General features: G+C 42.4%; 1 protein-coding gene and 1 pseudogene across 1 annotated transcript in view; both read right to left on the bottom strand.

Moving 5' to 3' along the window:
- Nucleotides 1–4657: 4657 nt before the first annotated feature.
- Nucleotides 4658–5158, bottom strand: LOC118522013 (large ribosomal subunit protein eL21 pseudogene; annotated as a pseudogene).
- A 230-nt stretch (nucleotides 5159–5388) lies between these two features.
- UTP18 (UTP18 small subunit processome component) overlaps nucleotides 5389–18742 on the bottom strand; it is a 41865-nt gene continuing 28511 nt past the window's right edge. Inside the window, exons 11-14 of the mRNA XM_078065171.1 lie at nucleotides 16282–16456; nucleotides 8322–8464; nucleotides 6313–6351; nucleotides 5389–5543 (exon numbers count right to left, since the gene is read on the bottom strand). Of these exons, the coding sequence (XP_077921297.1) occupies nucleotides 6327–6351; nucleotides 8322–8464; nucleotides 16282–16456 (343 nt within the window). The 3' untranslated portion in view covers nucleotides 5389–5543; nucleotides 6313–6326. The remainder of the gene's footprint in view (nucleotides 5544–6312; nucleotides 6352–8321; nucleotides 8465–16281; nucleotides 16457–18742) is intronic.

Raw genomic sequence — 18742 nt, forward strand, 5'->3', positions numbered from 1 at the left:
CTAAAACACATTGAGCAGAGATGGGGCCTCGGTGAGCCACCGGAGGGATCCCGGAGCCAGTCTGCCACCTCTACACTTCTTAAACAATAAACGTCCTTATGATTCAAGCCACTATTTGCCAGGTTTTGTTTCTTGCATCTGAACACATAATTGATTTGAAGACAAAAACAAAAAACCTACTAGGAAGATGCACACCAGACTATTTATTAATAGAGGTCCCCTTGGATAGGGAGGATAAAGAAGACTTTCACTTTTTCTTGAAATACGTTTTTTTCCAAAAAATATATTTGCATATTGTTTAGGCTAAAAATTGAAAAAACAATTACGGTGCACCTTTAGTAACCACATATGGCCTACACATTTGGGTTCTAATTTCTCCTGTCTTACCTTCATGGTTCCAGACCCTGACTGATTTATCTTGTTTCTCTTTACTGTGTGTTTTGGAAAGCCACTTCAAATCTTCCATGAAAAGACCACATAGGGGCGCCTGGGTGGCTCAGTGGTTAAGTGTCTGCCTTTGGCTCGGGTCATGATCTCGGGGTCCTGGGATCAAGCCACGCATCGAGCTCCCTGCTCAGTGGGGAGCCTGCTTCTCCCTCTCTCTCTCTACTGCTCCCCCTGTCTGTGCTCTCTCTGTCAAATAAATAAATAAAATCTTAAAAAAAAGACCTTATAAACAAAGAAACAAATGCAATAAATAAAGGGTGTAGGTACTATAATAGAAGTCCATCTCCATCTTGCTAGATGCACAGTGTTTGAAAGGCAGAAAAAGAAAAGGCAAGGAGGAAGCCGTCAGCAAGAACAAAGGTATGGGGGAGAAAAATCGCTGGGCTTATTCAGGGAAATTTCAAGTAGCTCAAGATTTCTAAGCATAGGGTAAGTGAGAAAGCTGGAGACACAGGAACAGGCCAAGATAATGAGCCTCTCCAGCAAGCGAAGGAGTTGAGTATCATCTTGAACATGACTTTGGTCATGATAATGGCGGCGGCTAACATTCACTGACACCTTGCTCTGGGCCAGGTGCTGTCCTGAGCCTGATAACTAGTCCCAGAAGGCAGGTCTATTATCATGCCTTTTCCATAGATGGGGAAACGAAAGGGTTTGGGAGAAATGAGCTGTTGAAGGATTTTAAGCAAGAGTAGCATGTTGAGATTTGTATTTTTAAAACACATCTCTATACATACTCAAATATTTACAGATGAAGTGATACATCTTGGCTTGTCTTCAAAAGAACCAGAGAGTGTGTGGGTGGGGACATAAAGATTTCTAGGAGCTGATTATTGCCGAGGCTGGGTGATCCCTCCCAAGAGGTTTATTATATTAGTATCTCTCCTTTTGTATATGTTTGAAGTTTTCCACAATAAATGTTTAAAAAAAAAAATCACTGGTGGGATGGCTGGGTGGCTCAGTCGGTTGAGCAGTTGCCTTCGGTTCAGGTCATGATCCGGGGGTCCTGGGATCGAGTCCCACATTGGGTTCCTTGCTCAGCAGAGCCTGCTTCTCCCTCTGCCGGCCGCTCCCCTTGCTTGTGCTCTCTCTCGCTCTCACTCTCTTTCTCTGACAAATAAATAAAATCTTAAAAAAAAAAAAATCACTGGCTGCAATGTGGACATCCAATTGAAAAGTGTGAAGCAGGAAGTAATGACACCCTGCTAGGGGATTAACAGACGAGAGCTGATCAGAGCTGGGGAAGCAGCAGGATAGAAAAAAAAGAGGACTTTCTGAGAGAAAAATAAAATTGCTTGGTAACTAGTGTTTGTGGTGGGAAATAGAGGTAGGGAAAAATCTCAGGTTTAAAGTCAGCCTCAGGTACCTAGCTTAAGTGACTGGGTTAATGGAGGAGCTGTTCATGTAACAGGGAGTACAAAGACAGGTTTGGCAAAGTGGAAGGAAGGGTGTGGAAATGTGCTCAATTTGGGATGTGTCAAGTTTGCTGTGGCAATAGGTTGGACCTCCAAACTCATGGCCCTTTCGTAGAAGACCCTCGAGTATATACCCCCCAAATAAACATATTTGTAGATTATCCCCATGATCCGCAGTATAAATACATTTTGCACAGCACGGGAGTTCTACTTCCTTCCCACAGTCTAATGCGCTGTATACTGTTAGAGTATGCACACCCTACTTTGAGGATCAGTGATCAATGTAAGCATGACGGCTTTAGGGACTGAGGTGCTCAACTTCTCTGAACCTCAATTTATTTCCCTGTAAAACGAAAGTATTGGGGCGCCTGGGTGGCTCAGTACGTTAAGCATTGGACTCTTGGTTTCAGCTCAGGTCATGCATGATCTCAGGGTCTCAGGTCATGCTCTCAGGGTCATGAGATCGAGCCCCGTGTCGGGCTCTGCGCTCAGCGGGGAGTGTACTTGAGATTCTCTCGCTCTCTCCCTCTCCTTCTGTCCCACCCCCTGCTCAAGCTGTCTCTAAAATAAATAAAATCTTAAAAAAAAAAAAGTATCAAGGCGCCTGGGTGGCTCAGTTGGTTAAGCGTCTGCCTTCGGCTCAGGTCATGATCCCAGGGTCCTGGGATCGAGCCCCGCGTCGGGCTCCCTGCTCAGCAGAGAGCCTGCTTCTCCCTCTCCCTCTGCCTGCCTCTCTGCCTACTTGTGCTCTCTATCTGTCAAATAAATAAAATCTTAAAAAAAAAGAAAAGTATCACTTTCCTTATAGGGGAACAATGACAATTTCATGAGATTACAGGTATATACTGATGTCAGCAAAAGTACAGCACCAGGGGTTCAGAAAGGCTGTTCCCACCCCACATTCTACCTTCTCCCCACACCTCTTGCCCCAGCCCCCATTTCATCATGAGAATAACAGAACAGACAATGCTTGTGTCTCATGTGATCTGTCTTTGTGATGAATTTGGAGATGCATGTAAGTGGGATGCCAAGCAGCCTGAGCTAGCTGATTGCGAGTGCGGCAAGCACTCCCCTTCATGAGCATTTGCTTGCTTCCAGCCCACCCCCGAGCTGAAGCGCAGAAATGCTGGCCACCAGCCCTACAGCAGGTCACACACTCTGTGCAGACTTGAAAAGGGCTCCATATCCTAACCAGAGACACACACGTGCACACTGAACATCTGCTAAGACTTCTCATCTGGGATTCGTTCAAACAGCAGCAAGAACTTCAATAGACTAATCATTCTTTAGTTCGTTGACTATTAGTGGGGCTAGGGGCGAGATGAGTAGGATACACCAAAGATTTCAACTTAGCATCACTCCAGATACACCCGAGTATATCCTGTGAGGCTCTGGATGACAACCTATCACCTCACAGCTCAGAATGCCCCCCCCCACCGCCCCCAAACAGATAGAAGCCACGTTCGCACTATCGTAGCAAGTGCCAACAGAGAACTGTGTAAATGAGATCATGATGGTGGGTCTCACCTCCTTGAGGACTCAGCTTGGCACTAGCTACAAGCAGCTGAGAGCCTGACTCAAATTCCCAACGCCCATTGAGGGCAAATAGACATTAAAAGACGAGACACAGGTTTGGTAACATACCTGTCTGTAACACAAAGAGCACATTTATCTATCTTAGAGATTAGAACTGGGAATTCTGTGCTCTGCCCCTGGTGGAGGGTAAAAATGATCTAGAGGTGTTAAGAAGTAGTTAAGATTTCAACTCCTACTTCTGACATTTTCTCTAGAATGATAAATTCCTGTAAATCTTTACACTCTGAAGAACTGAAAATCGTATGCAAAATAAGCCCATATAAGGCTTGGTATCCACATCTGAAATAAACAATGATGGAGCTGAAGTTAAAGACAAGGTGATGGTAAACAGCGATAAAGAGGCTCGCCTTTGAGGACTCGCGGTCCGATGCTGCCCCCTAGCACTTTGCGAGCGGAATAACACTAACAAGTCAACTGGTTTCAGGACTGAAATCTTTAGCATTGGTATTTGCTATGGACGTTGTTGCCAAGAAAAGAGGGGAGAGGGGAGGGCCTCTACAATTATGCAGCGATAGCCCACCTTAATAGAAAGCGTCCTTTCAGAAAGACCCCGGCATTCGGTAACACACCATCTAGTGGGCTGCTCTAGGTCCTCGCCAGCAGACCTGGAAGGGCCTTGAAGGTGCAGAAGATGCTCTTCCCTGAGCTGTTTGTTTGAATATAGTTAAGTGGGATCCATTACTTCTTTGGGCAGAGTCAGAGTCATTCTTTGTCACTGGAAAAACTCCCTCCTCTGACTTTCCCAGGTGTTCACAAGGAGGTGGGGTGGAAGTTCATAGACCTACTTGATACTTCTCATAACTAATGCTCCTTAAATACATGGTCTAATGTCAGTTTAAAGCAAGGTTACACTAAAACCGAATTACGCAACCAACTGTCACCCCTGGAACCTAAATTAAATGGAACATTTAAATTGATATAATAAATATTTCCAGGAAATGGAGTGGCTCATTAGGACAGAGGTACCAGGAGTTCATGGGACCCCTCCCCAACGAACACCAATGACAACCATTTGAAGTAATATGCCCAGAAAAGTCTTCTCATTTCCATTATCACCATTCAAAGAAAACTTGGAAGTTCAAAATTAATTCCATGAAACCTCACTGCTCTCATATCAAGCCAACTGACCTTAATAGCTCGACAGAGGCTCTGTTGTTTTGTTTTTACAGTCTTGAGGTCTTTTAATTTTCTTCACATTTATCATGCCATGAATTCATAGAGAATGGGTTCCAGCAGTTCAGGCTCCTTTCCATTAGTTCTCACAAAGTGTGCTTCTCTGGGTGGGACAGGCTGGCGCTTCAGTTGAACCCAAGTACCTTTCTCTTTGGCTTCCTTCTTTTTCTGATCATTTTCCTTCACACACTTCAGGAAACTGTCTTGGCTCTTTGAGTGTTTAATATGCTCAATGCGTACATTAATTCTCTTGGCAAGAATCTTGCTTTCTTTGTTTACAACAACGCCAATAGCATGCTGAGTAACATTGTAGACTCTTCCAGTGTTGCCATGGTAACATTTGTGGGGCATTCCTTTTTGAACGTGCCCATTCCCTTGACGTCCACAATATCACCTTTCTTATAGATTCGCATGTATGTGGCCAAAGGAACAACTCCATGTTTTCTAAAAGGTCTAGAGAACATATAGCGGGTACCTCTCCTCTTTCCCTTTGTGTTGGTCATTTTGGCAAATTACTGGAAGATGGCGGTTCCCGCCGAAAGGATCGACAGAGGCTCTGTTAACTGATACCCTGAAACATGGGAGAGTGCTATGCTGGGAAAGGGGGAAATAGTAATTAGGGTAAACTGTGAAATAGGAGAATATCTATTATTTCTGGCTACAAACAGGTGTTTCCAATCTCTCACGTTTAGTCTGAAAAGAAACACATCCAAGACAGTGTGTTTGTGTGTAGGTGGGAAGGAAAGAACAACATACATTTATTTTCAAACAAAAGTTGTTATTTGTTTATTAAGACATTTCTGTTAAATAAGCACAGCTGGCTCAATAAATCATTATACATATATTATCACACATTCAGAAAGTTTCTGAGAAGATATATCAAGATGGGCTTCTCCTGTGGCTCCAATGGATCTGAGAAAAGAACAGAAGAAATTACACACTTGATTTACAGCTGCTGGTCATCAACAAACAAACGTGCTGGCTATGTAACTTGGGGAGGCAGGATAGCTAGACTGCTTTCCCCTCTTGCTAATGTTTTGCTCAACAATTAAACCTATATGCACTCCCAGAGTCTCCTCAATATGAAGAGAAAATATATGAATCTCATACATACGTATGAATCTCAGAAAAGAGATAAACATGCCAACTGCAAAGCTCAACCTCAGAACTACCATATTTCCAAGTCAAAGATCAAGCCATGGGAAGGGAAGCATGTTCTACTGTTTTAAATACTGGGCAGCAAAACTAATGACCAGCCATTAACTAGCTCTGTGACAAGCTACCATTAACTAGCCACAGGGCAACTATACAAAATAAGGGGGTTTGAGTTCATGGAAACTATAATTATATCTGAAGATACTCATCTCTCACTATTATGTTTATCCTTTGTGGATTAAATGTTCAGTAATAACAATTTTGATGACCATTAGTGAATACCATATTAGAGATCTGACCTCAGAAAAACAGAGCCAGATTATTGTGATTTGGAATAAAAATTCCCAGGGAAGGTTCAAGTCCAACTGGGCTCTTCCTGATCTACTTCCATCCTAACTCCCCTACCTGAAGATACAGCAACCCAGTGGCAAAGAAACAAAGATCAGCTAATGTGGTCCCTCTGCCAAGTGACAGCAATGGGTTTAACCTTAAAACCTGAAGAATCAATAAAAAAGGATTTTCTTACTTCAAATATCCTCTTTAGAAGTCTGAGTAATGATGCAACCTGAAAAAGTGAAAGACAAATCATCTAAACTTCATGATTACCCAGAGTATTGTCAATGAGAATGGCACTCAGGAAGATTTTCCAGGGCAGGTGGGGGGGGAGAGGGGGATGTAATCATTATCATTCTCACCAGGCAGCTAGGTTAAGACACCTCAATCTGACATTCTGAAGGATCCTAAAGCTAATTCCCCAGATTTTTTTTTTTTTAAGATTTTATTTATTTATTCATAAGAAACAGAGAGAGAGGCAGAGGGAGAAGCACGCTCCCCGCTGAGCAGGGAGCCCGATGCGGGACTCGATCCCAGGAGTCTGGGATCATGACCTGAGCCGAAGGCAGACGCTTAACCATCTGAGCCACCCAGGCGCCCTAATTCCCCAGATTTTAGTAAAAGCATTAAGCTTGCTCCAAAGCATTAAATGGGGGCCTATGAAATACCTGATCAGCCCTATCCAGCAGACATGTCAGTCCAACCCACTTGCTAGAAATAGTCTCCCTAGACAGCAATGCTCTGGAGGAAACTCTAATGGCCTCTGCTGCTTAAACTTAGAGAAAATAAGATTCAATTATAATAAAACCAAAGCTTTGGGAGAGAATTTCTAAGTGCAGTAGGAACCTGCATTCCTTTATAAAACCCGACCTGAAAGAATCACTCCAAAAGTGATTGGGAATGAGAATGATGGAATATATCGATTTTCCAGGTGTATCCCATTTTCCTTTCAAAGTAGAAATTGAGACCATATTATTGTTTGCTTTACCCTCTTTTCACAATTATCTCCTCAAAATCAATTTACAATCCTCCTTTTCTTCACACCAGATTTCAGTATTTTGAAAGCAGGCTTTCCCTGAAGCATACAAACCATAAACATGGGGTCCTACGCAGCATTCACCACCAACACAGGAGAGCAAGGACGGGGACTGTGACTGAAGTCATGGACTCCCAGCTCGTCAGTTCCCCAGGACAGCCACCTTGTCACCTGTATCTTCTAGCAACCGTCAACTAGGGTTGGTTTATTCCCACTTTATAGCCAAGTATGTTGAGTACAGAAAAGAACCTGGACAGAGCATAACTTTTAGACATCTCTGTGGCTGACATCCTTATTTACAGCTTACAGCTGCAGGGAAAGCAGCACCTCTTTCAAAAAAAAAAAAAAAATCACTTAAATCTAGTGGAGTAAACACTGAATTGTCAAATCAACAAAGGTTAATCTAAACATAAGGCACAGGGCGCCTGGGTGGCTCAGTTGGTTAAGCGACTGCCTTCGGCTCAGGTCATGACCCTGGAGTCCTGGGATTGAGTCCCGCATCGGGCTCCCTGCTCAATGGGGAGTCTGCTTCTCCCTCTGACCCTCCCCCCTCTCATGCTCTCTATCTCATTCTCTCTCAAATAAATAAATAAAATCTTTAAAAAAATAAAATAAAATAAAATAAACATAAGGCACGAAGAAAGTGGCAATATTATTAAAGTGGCTACTCTTCCTCAAATTGACATTCTCAAAATACAGCTTACCAACCCCAAATAAATAATTTTTTTTTAAAAATTAATAAATAAATCTCCAGGTGAACTTTTCTGCTAGTCACATTTTATGGTAGAAAAATGCATTTTGGGGGCGTCCGGGTGGCTCAGTCGGTTAAGCGTCTGCCTTTGGCTCAGGTCATGATCCCAGGGTCCTGGGATCAAGCCCCGCATCGGGCTCCCTGCTCCGCGGGAAGCCTGCTTCTCCCTCTCCCACTCCCCCTGCTTGTGCTGTCAAACAAATAAATAAAATCTTTTAAAAAAATGCATTTTGCTAATGAAGATGTCAAGCTAAACACTCTACAATTAATAATTTATCACTGTACCTGATCAATAAGCTATAGAATTAATAAACTACATGTAAGTGCAGAATGGGGAATCTAACAACAGTATCTCTCCATATTTTCAAGAGAAGGTTACAGGTATTTCTGATGTTTAAACATAAATAATACCCACCTATATAGCAGGGCCTTGCCCTTTTCGTTCCCCAAGGCAAAATATCCACTTCTGGGAGAAAAATCCATGGTATGAACAAGAGAAATAGTCTTCTTTTTAATGACTGGGAAGTTTGAAAATACTGTACAGGACGGAAGGTGAACCTGTAGGAAATAATACAAAGCTTTAAATCACAACAACTGCGAACTCATCTTTAATTTTAGGCTTCGTTCTACCTTTCTGCTGGAACAAAAAGTTCATTTTGATGGTAGTACCTATGAGGTACAATTCTCTCAATGGAGCGAAGTGTTCTGAAATTAAAATTTGCTTTTCGATGTGCTATTAACTGAGAGGGAAAGGAGGGAGGAGACGAAAGCATCTCCTTGATGCTTCTAATGCAGCATCCACCATGGTGCTCTGGGAGACGCCGGTGTTGCTGAGCAGATAAATAAACGAACACACTGAAGTGAAAAGTCAACAGTGGCACCCAGTAATGCTCTAACTTAATGACTACAGTAAACAGTACTGTGGTCACAGGGCACAGATACTTTAATTATGAAGAGTCTGATTTTACATAACTGAAGCCCAGCTAAGGCCTACCAACTATTCCAATAGCATATGATTTCCTTTCTACACTTTTACTTTTCAACGTATGTAATAATGTATTCTTTGCCTTTTCCAATCTCCTCCGAAGGAGGACAAACTCATGAAAACCTGGTTCATCGAGAGAAACTCTGTTCTGATTTAAACAGAGCCAAAAAGCTGACTCCAGGCCAGGCCTAAACATGAGGAGATGCGGTCTCTTTCTCCAAGAGAGTCTACTTCTGGGGAAAATGAGCCGGAGCCCGAGCCCAAGCCCAAGACTGACACAAGTCCTCATCCCATTTGTGGATAAATAAAACCCCAGCACGAAAGCAGTGACCTGAAGTAGACTAGAATTTTAACATCTCTCGCTTTCAAATATTCTCTACCTCTTCTAAAAAATACAGCACCTTCATGTTCCAATATGTGTGGAGAGCTATCACTAAGCTTGGTGGTCTGTCACCCTCCACACTTTTAGATGAGGCTTCAAACCATCCAATCAAGGTGATTTTCATAGACGAGCCCTGGGTAAAACCCAGTGATATACACATCTGTCTATTAAACAGGTTTCGGTTAGTCACTTATTAGGCCCTATTCCTTCTGATATAAAACTATTGACCATTTTGTCAAGGAAGTAAAGTTTACAGTGAATCTCCAAGCCATCTCAATTATTCTCAACTTTCCCAGAAAGCAGGTTCTTGCTGCACAGCATGGCATCAATGCAGAGGCATTAGTACTAATGAGAACTGGTCTAGACCCATTAAAGCCAAGAAGTTGGCAGTACCCGGACGTGATCTTAACTTTTAAACTTCTTAAACACTACTCTCTATATAGGTTCCTTGAAAAATATATTTAAAAAAAGAAGAAGAAATACTTAATAAGGCAGACTAGTTATTTTAGGAGAGAAGACACAATATGAATATGTAAAATTTATTTATACTTAGTTTGGGAATGTGGAAATTATATGAACTTTTGATAAGTGGTTGGCTTCTCAACTGTGTTTTGCTTAGGCTATCCTAAGTTTGTATCCTCCAAGCATGCGCCAACTTTGAACAGGTGATCCAAGGCATCATGGGAGCAGACCATGAGGAAATAACCATTTCCTACAAGTGCCAACAAGAGAACTGTCTTATGCCTAACCTTTGTTTCCACCCTATATGTCACCTGGTACTTTTAAACTATGCCCCAGATATTTGCTCATTAACTTTGCTGGCATGACTTTGGAGTCTGGGAAGCTTCTTTTCTGACTCTTCCAAAATAAAACATACCAGAACCGACCTTTCCACTTGAATGACTTCTTAAAGATAATTACATTAAACCACTCTATTTTCTAACCTAAACTGGAAAAAACAGTCTCCTAACACGGCAGGGATGTCCACTATCACCACTGCTACTCAACACAGTACTAGAAATCCTAGCCTCAGCAATCAGACAACAAAAAGAAATAAAAGGCATCTGAATCAGCAAAGAAGTAGTCAAACTCTCACTCTTTGTAGATGTGATGATACTTTATGTGGAAAACCCAAAAGACTCCACCCCAAAACTGCTAGAACTCATACAGGAATTCAGTGAAGTGGCAGGATATAAAATCAATGCACAGAAATCAGTGGCATTCCTATACACCACCACCAAGACAGAAGAAAGAGAAATTAAGGAGTCGATCCCATTTACAATTGCACCCAAAACTGTAAGATACCTAGGAATAAATCTAACCAAAGAGGCAAAGGATCTGTACTCAGAAAACTATAAACTACTCAAGAAAGAAATTGAGGAAGACACAAAGAAATGGAAAAATGTTCCATGCTCATGGATTGGAAGAACAAATATTGTGAAAATGTCTATGCTACCCAGAGCAATCCACACATTTAATGCAATCCCTATCAAAATACCATCAACCTTTTTCACAGAAATGGAATAATCCTAAAATTTGTATGGAACCAGAAAAGACCCCAAATAGCCAGAGGAATGTTGAAAAAGAAAAGCAAAGCTGGTGGCATTACGATTCCGGACTTCCAGCTCTATTACAAAGCTGTCATCATCAAGACAGTATGGTACTGGCAAAAAAACAGGCACATAGATCAATGGAACAGAATAGAGAGCCCAGAAATGGACCCTCAACTCTATGGTCAACTAATCTTTGACAAAGCAGGAAAGAATGTCCAATGGAAAAAAGTCTCTTCAATAAATGGTGTTGGGAAAATTGGACAGCCACATGCAGAAGAATGAAACTGGACCATTTCCTTATACCACACACAAAAATAAACTCAAACTGGATGAAAAACCTAAATGTGAGACAGGAATCTATCAAAATCCTTGAGGAAAACACAGGCAGCAACTTCTTCGACCTCAGCCACAGCAACTTCTTCCTAGAAACATCGCCAAAGGCAAGGGAAGCAAGGGCAAAAATGAACTATTGGGACTTCATCAAGATAAAAAGCTTTTGCACAGCAAAGGAAATAGTCAACAAAACCTAAAGACAACCGACAGAATGGGAGAAGATATTTGCAAATGACATATCAGATAAAGGGCTAGTATTCCCAAAATCTATAAAGAACTTCTCAAACTCAACACCCAAAGAACAAATAATCCAATCAAAAAATGGGCAGAAGACAGGAACAGACATTTCTGCAAAGACATCCAAATGGCCAACGGACACATGAAAAAGTGCTCAACATCACTCGGCATCAAGGAAATCGAAATCAAAATCACAATGAGATACCACCTCACACCAGTCAGAATGGCTAAAATTAACAAGTCAGGAAACGACAGATGTTGGCGAGGATGTTGGTGGGAATGCAAGCTGGTGCAGCCACTCTGGAAAACAGTATGGAGGTTCCTCAAAAAGTTGAAAATAGAGCTACCCTACAACCCAGCAATTGCACTACTGGGTATTTACCCCAAAGATACAAATATAGTGATCCAAAGGGGCACCTGCATCCCAATGTTTATAGCAGCAATGTCCACAATAGCCAAACTATGGAAAGAGACCAGATGTCCATCGACAGATGAATGGATAAAGAAAATGTGGTATGTATACATATATACATACACACACACACACACACACACACAACACACAACACCGTGGACTATTACGCAGCCATCAAAAAAGGAAATCTTGCCATTTGCAATGATGTGGATGGAATTAGAGGGTATTATGTGAAGCAAGAGAAGTCAATCAGAGAAAGACAATTATCATATAATAATTGATATATGGAGTTTAAGAAACAAGGCAGAAGATCATAGGGGAAGAGAGAAAAAATGAAACCAGAGGAAACCAGAGAGGGAGATAAACCATAAGAGACTCTTAATCTTAGGAAACAAACTGAGGGTTGCTGGAGGGGAGGGGGGTGAAGGGATGGGTAACTGAGTGATAGACTCTGGGGAGGGTATGTACTATGGTGGGCGCTGTGAATTGGGTAAGACTGATGAATCACAGACCTGTACCCCTGAAACAAATAATACATTATGTTAATAAAAAAATAAATTTAAGGGCGCCTGGGTGGCTCAGTCGTTAAGCGTCTGCCTTCGGCTCAGGTCATGATCCCAGGGTCCTGGGATCGAGCCCAGCATCGGGCTCCCTGCTCCGCGGGAAGCCTGCTTCTCCCTCTCCCTCTCCCCATGCTTGTGTTCCTTCTCTCGCTGTCTCTCTCTCTGTCAAATGAATAAATAAAATCTTTAAAAATAAATAAATAAAAATAAAAATAAAAATAAATTAAAAAATAAATAAATAATTTTTTTAAAAGTCTCCTAATTTGGATCCATGTTAACTTCATACTTAGGTCAATTACTTATTTCAACTAGGGAGCTCACAATGGGGCAAAAATTGGGGCACAAGACGCATATCAATTTTTTAAAGCCCATTTTTCCCAGAAAGTTGCTGTGTTATTTTTGTAGCTAAATGAACAGAAGAGAGTACCAGAAATACTGTGGTAAATACACACACTTAATAAAGGGTAGGATATAAGTGGTGTCTCCTCAGGCAACAACCTACACAACCATACACAGCGGCCATGGCTTCACACAAAAGGCCAGCATGCTCGTTCTGATGGAGGAGAAACACCAACACATCAACAACCTATTTTATATTTTATCTCCTCTAGACTTGACTATCAAGAGCACAAACGTGTTCGCAATGGTCTGCTAAGAGACCCCGCTGTATCTATTTGTGAAGTCCCCCAGTGGACTCTCCTCCTGAATCAGCACTTCTTCCCTCAGCCAACAACTCCCACCCACCTGCTGAGACGGCAGCTGTGCTTGACCTCTCTTTATGGCTGTTGTATTAAAAGCTACTACTGAACTGTTAATTAAGAAAAAGCCCGGGCGCCTGGGTGGCTCAGTTGGTTAAGAGACTGCCTTCGGCTCAGGTCATGATCCTGGAGTCCCTGGATCGAGTCCCGCATCGGGCTCCCTGCTCGGCAGGGAGTCTGCTTCTCCCTCTCCCGCTACCCCCTCTCATGCTCTCTCTCTCATTCTCTCTCTCTCAAATAAATAAATAAAATCTTTAAAAAAAAGAAAAGAAAAAGCCCATGGGCACCTGGGTGGCTCAGTCCGTTAAACCTCCGACTCTTGATTGATTTCGGCTCAGGTCATGATCTCAGTGTCGTGGGATCTAGTCCCGCAGCAAGCTCTGTGCTCAGCAGGGAGTCTGCTCGAGATTCTCTCTCTCCCTCTCCCTCTGCCCCTCCACCCACCCCCTGCACTCATGCCCACTCTAAAATAAATCTTGAAAGTAAAACCCAGCTTCTTTACCTCCAACACTGTATCTGTCATTACATTTAAGGGCCCAGGTATCAAAATTCAACAAGTAAAAAGCTCACTCATCCTTAATTTAATGGATAAGAAGTTCCACAACTTTCTACTACATCGAAGATTGTAGATGCAATAACAATTTAACTTCGTGTCTCTTACTGGTGCAATGGCTTAGATTTATATTCACTGCTTTGTGCTGGGGTAGCACAACTGTTCGGATCATTATAAGAGACTGCATTTGATGACACTCACGCTGTTTCGCTGAGGCTGCCATGCCTGGCTTCTTTCCATTAGATATTATGGCTGACTACCATTTAAAAAATGGGATTTGGCTGTTACTAATGAATTCCTTGTGTGATTTTGCCACAGTAAAAAACCATAAATGCTGCCATGATCACTGAAGCAAACTAGGCAGAACTAACTACTAGGCGTCTTGCAGAATATATTATGTCAATAGGAGATGGATCCCATGGTTTTCTAAAACAATTTACTACCATTAAAATGATAAAAGGTTAATGTGTGCTAGTCTGCCACTCCCATTACAGGAACAGGGATTTTAAAACTGCATTGAATTAGAACCTTCTTTCATCAAACGATTCATTCAACACCCAGTAAACACATGCTGTATTTTTCACTCTTTTCCAACAGATTTCTTTCTTCCCTCCAAGAAAAGTTTATGGAGAATGCCAATATACACCACTGATAAGAGCGCAGCTGCTCGGTGTGATTACAGGTAGGGCTTAGCCCTCTCCTTGCCCTACTTGCCATTTGGAGTTTTGTACACCTTCTAGGGAACAGAAGAATTCACAGTTGGAAAACCACTAAAGTCCTAGGAAGAATGGAGACTCTCAAAGCAGTTCTGCCCTTTACTAGCTGCTACTCTGGGTGAGTTAATCCTCTGAGGACTGTTATTTGGCTCACAATTTTTTTGAAGAACTCTCTGTACATCTTTGTACACTATACACTATTACACGAAGCTAATAAAGTATGCAAGACCCTTTGCTAAGTGAACAAGATAAGGAGTCTCTGTAGAGAGCTTACAATTCGGCAGTATACACGGAACACCACCACCACGCAGTACCGCCATTCAGAGTTCTGGGCCATGTGTGTACCTGGTGCCCGGAGCAAAGAACTGTTAAATAACAAAGAAACCAGTTCTGCCTACAGCGTAGGAAACTTCACAGAGATGCAGTGACAGGGCAGCTGGGCTCTGCGGTTGGGCAGAAAGGAGTTAACACAGACCTGAGGCTGCTATCCTCAGAAAGGCCTACTTGCAAGGGTGGCCCTTAGATCATGTGTGGGAACTTAACTGGGAAACAGTTCTCTACACTGATGCGACACTTCCGAAAGGATGTACAACGTGGTTTCTGCTGAACACCTGCCTTTACTTCTGGGAGCCTAGAATTTTGGTGCACGCTAGGCAGAGGGTAGCTACATGATCAGACGCCAATAAAGACCCTGAGCACAGAGTCCCTAATGAGGGACTCCCTGATAGAATACACTCAACCCATGTGGTCACAACTTGTTGGGAGGAATCAAACATGCCCTGAGTGACACCACCAGGAGAGGACTCTTGGAAGCTGGTGCCTGGTCTCCTCCAGACTTTGCCCCATGCACCCCTCCCTTGGCTGATTTTGCTGTGTATCCTTTCCCTGTAGTAACGCTCAGTCGTGAATGAGACCATATAGTAAATCCTGTGAGTCCTAGTAAATCACCAAACCTGGGGGAGGTCCTGGGGACTCCTGGCACGGAGGCACACTCTCAAGTACTCGCTAGCCATTTAAAGTGTAATCTGCTTACACAATTTATTTTCAAGCTCAATTTATTTTCAAAATCTAAGAATTGCCTCCCCTCCTCCATTATGACAGCAGGGCTTAAAAAAGGCAGAGATAAGGAAAGAAAACTTTAGAAAAATAAAAGTGTTTGCTGTAAACATTCCTTAAGGCAAATCTGGGGGCTACTGTGCATCATCACTTCTACAACCACACCCAAAAGCCACAATACTAGTAATTTCTACATCAAAAGAAGCTACTCTTCTTAAAATAATCCAACACTCTTCTTTCCTACTATCCTTCCATGTTTTCAACTTAAGTTAGAAGATATTTTGGTGGGGGGGGGAACTACTACATATCCTTCAGCACAATTTAGATTTTTTTTTTTTTAAAGATTTTATTTATTTATTTGACAGAGAGAGACGCAGTGAGAGAGGGAACACAAGCAGGGGGAGTGGGAGAGGGAGAAGCAGGCTTCCCGCGGAGTAGAGAGCCCGATACGGGGCTCGATCCCAGGACTCTGGGACCATGACCTGAGCTGAAGGCAGTTGCTTAACAACTGAGCCACCCAGGCGCCCTAGATTTTTTTTTTAATTAGGCTCCACGGAGCCTAAGGATTAGCAATGATTTTTTTTTTTAAGGGAAAGATATAGGGGCACCTAGGTGGCTCAGTTGGTTAAGCGACTGCCTTCAGCTCAGGTCATGATCCTGGAGTCCCGGGATCAAGTCCCGCATCGGGCTCCCTGCTCGGCGGGGGGTCTGCTTCTCCCTCTGACCCTCCCCCCCTCATGTGCTCTTTCTCTCTCATTCTCTCTCTCTCAAATAAATAAAATCTTTAAAAAAATTTAAAAAAAATAAAGGGAAAGATATATTACCAATTTGACTGCTTCTTTCATTTCTTCTGAAGCAATTGCCAAGATTTCTGTAGTAGGATTGAAGGTCAGAGAAGTAACACCTGTAACCAAGTTCATTATGGCTTTTATAGGCTTTGGGTTTGTTTCCTGGAGACAAGAATCTTGATTGTATATGTTTACCACTCCACAATTAGAACTGTAAAGAGAAAAGAGAATACAACAAATTAAAAGAACAAAAGGGCTTTCACAACCTAGGTGAAAACAGATTGAACCCCACACACTGATATCTGTAGCAATCATAGCGTATTTTTACAAAGGGAACTGTAGAGTTCATCCCAAGGTAAAAGCTAAACACATTCTACCAGTTCTCCTGCAGTCTTACTAAACTCTTGTTAACCCTGGCAGCTTTTCAACTGTGAGCTAGAAATTCAAGAAAGCATAAACTCTCCATTATTCATTCCTTCAGCAAATATTTACTGAACGTCAACTTTATCCCAGGCACTACAGTTAAGTGATACAAAGGTGAACAAGATCGAGACCAAGCCTGCCACTCCCATGGTGTTTATGGCTGACCTAACATTCGAAAATGAGAATGAGAGCTGTCCTTCCCTTATTTAGAGTTCCTCTTTTCTCTTTTTATTCTATCATATTTGTGAGAACTGCCAAAACAGTGTCGAACAGCGGCTGTAATAGGTATCTTAGTTCTGCTCTCCTGGGAATATCTACAGTCAAGAATTATGGAAGTGATCATGTACTCTGTTTACTGAAATGTTAACAGCAACAACTTACATCCAATACTCATAAAAAGTAAATCCTGATGACCTGCCCATTACCAGAATCATTCACAGACAAGAACTTTCAGTAAATGTTCAGACTACCTCCTGTTATGGGCATCATTTATAAGGAACAAGGACGAGGTACTTGTAACTCAGATAATTAATTCAAACTTCATTAGCAAATGCAACACAAACCTGAAAGATGCAAGAGAAAAAGCCTCAAAAGTCACAAGGGTGACACACGTACATTCCACTAATGTGCTCTCATTCTTCCCACTCAAACATCCTCATTTATTCTTTCAGTATCTACTGCCTACAATGAATCAGACATAATGCATTAACAAGACCAATTCAGTTGACACACAGGGTTCTATACCTGAAATGACAGCCAACCACACAAACAGTACGTGAGTGCTTTTGAGTCTTCCAACTACTTACATACACATTTTCTCATTTGATTCTCAGAACCCTTTAAGTAGAGCTAACCATAACCACTCAGGAGACACAACAAATATCCTTGGTTTATTTAATTTTGTTATGGACAGAATATCTGTGCCCCACTGAAATTCCTATGATGAAATCTTAACGCCCCCTTATTAGGAGGTGGGGCGTATGGGAGGGGATTCGGTCACAACGGTGGAGCCCTTATAAAAGTGACCCCAGGGGCGCCTGGGTGGCTCAGTCGTTAAGCGTCTTCCTTCGGCTCGGGTCATGATCCCTGGATCCTGGGATCGAGCCCCACATCGGGCTCCCTGCTCAGCGGGAAGCCTGCTTCTCCCTCTCCCACTCCCCCTGCTTGTGTTCCCTCTCTCGCTGTCTCTCTGTCAAATAAATAAATAAAATCTTTAAAAAAAAAAAAGTGACCCCAGAGGCTCTCTCCCTCTTTCCATGTGAGGACACAAGAAGTCGACGGTCTGTAACCAGGGAGAGGGTCTCCACAGGACCCAATCATGCGGGCACCCTGACCTCAGACTCTCAGTCTCCAGAAGGAGGAGAAATAAAATTCTGTTGTTTCTAAGCTACCTAGTCTATGGGTCTTTATTATAGCAACCCAAAAGGACTAACAAATTTCATCTTTTCCTTATTTGTATTTTTGACTTAGATCAAAAAATCTACTCATTGTACTTATACCAAATCTCTTTTCTTGCTAAACACTGATTTATGACTGGGGCGCCTGGGTGGCTCAGTCGTTAAGCGTCTGCCTTCGGCTCAGGTCATGATATCAGGGTCCTGGGATCGAGCCCCGCATCGGGCTCTCTGCTCAGCAGGAAGCCTGCTTCTCCCTCTCCCGCTCCTGCTTGTGTTCCCTCTCTCACTGTGTCTCTCTCTGTCAAATAAATAAATAAAATCTTAAAAAAAAAAACAACACTGATTTATGGCTAAATCCATCTTAATTAAGGACAAAAAGTTATAATCCATATGGCTCTCTTCTAAACATCAATTTTTTTTAAGATTTTATTTATTTATTTATTTGAGAGAATGACAGAGAGACAGAGAGAGAAAGAGAGCACAGCAGGGTGAGGGGCAGAGGAAGCAGCAGCTCCCGGGACTCTGGGATCATGACCTGAGCTGAAGGCAGACGCTTAACCGACTGAGCCACCCAGACGCCCCTTAGATCAAATCTTACCTTCATGAACATGAGAGGCTCCTTAAATGCCTACTCATTCTTACTTGACTATTGATTAAATTTGTGGAACAAAAATGGC

Source organism: Halichoerus grypus, chromosome 2 (genome assembly GCF_964656455.1).
Source record: "Halichoerus grypus chromosome 2, mHalGry1.hap1.1, whole genome shotgun sequence".
Taxonomy (NCBI): domain Eukaryota; kingdom Metazoa; phylum Chordata; class Mammalia; order Carnivora; family Phocidae; genus Halichoerus; species Halichoerus grypus.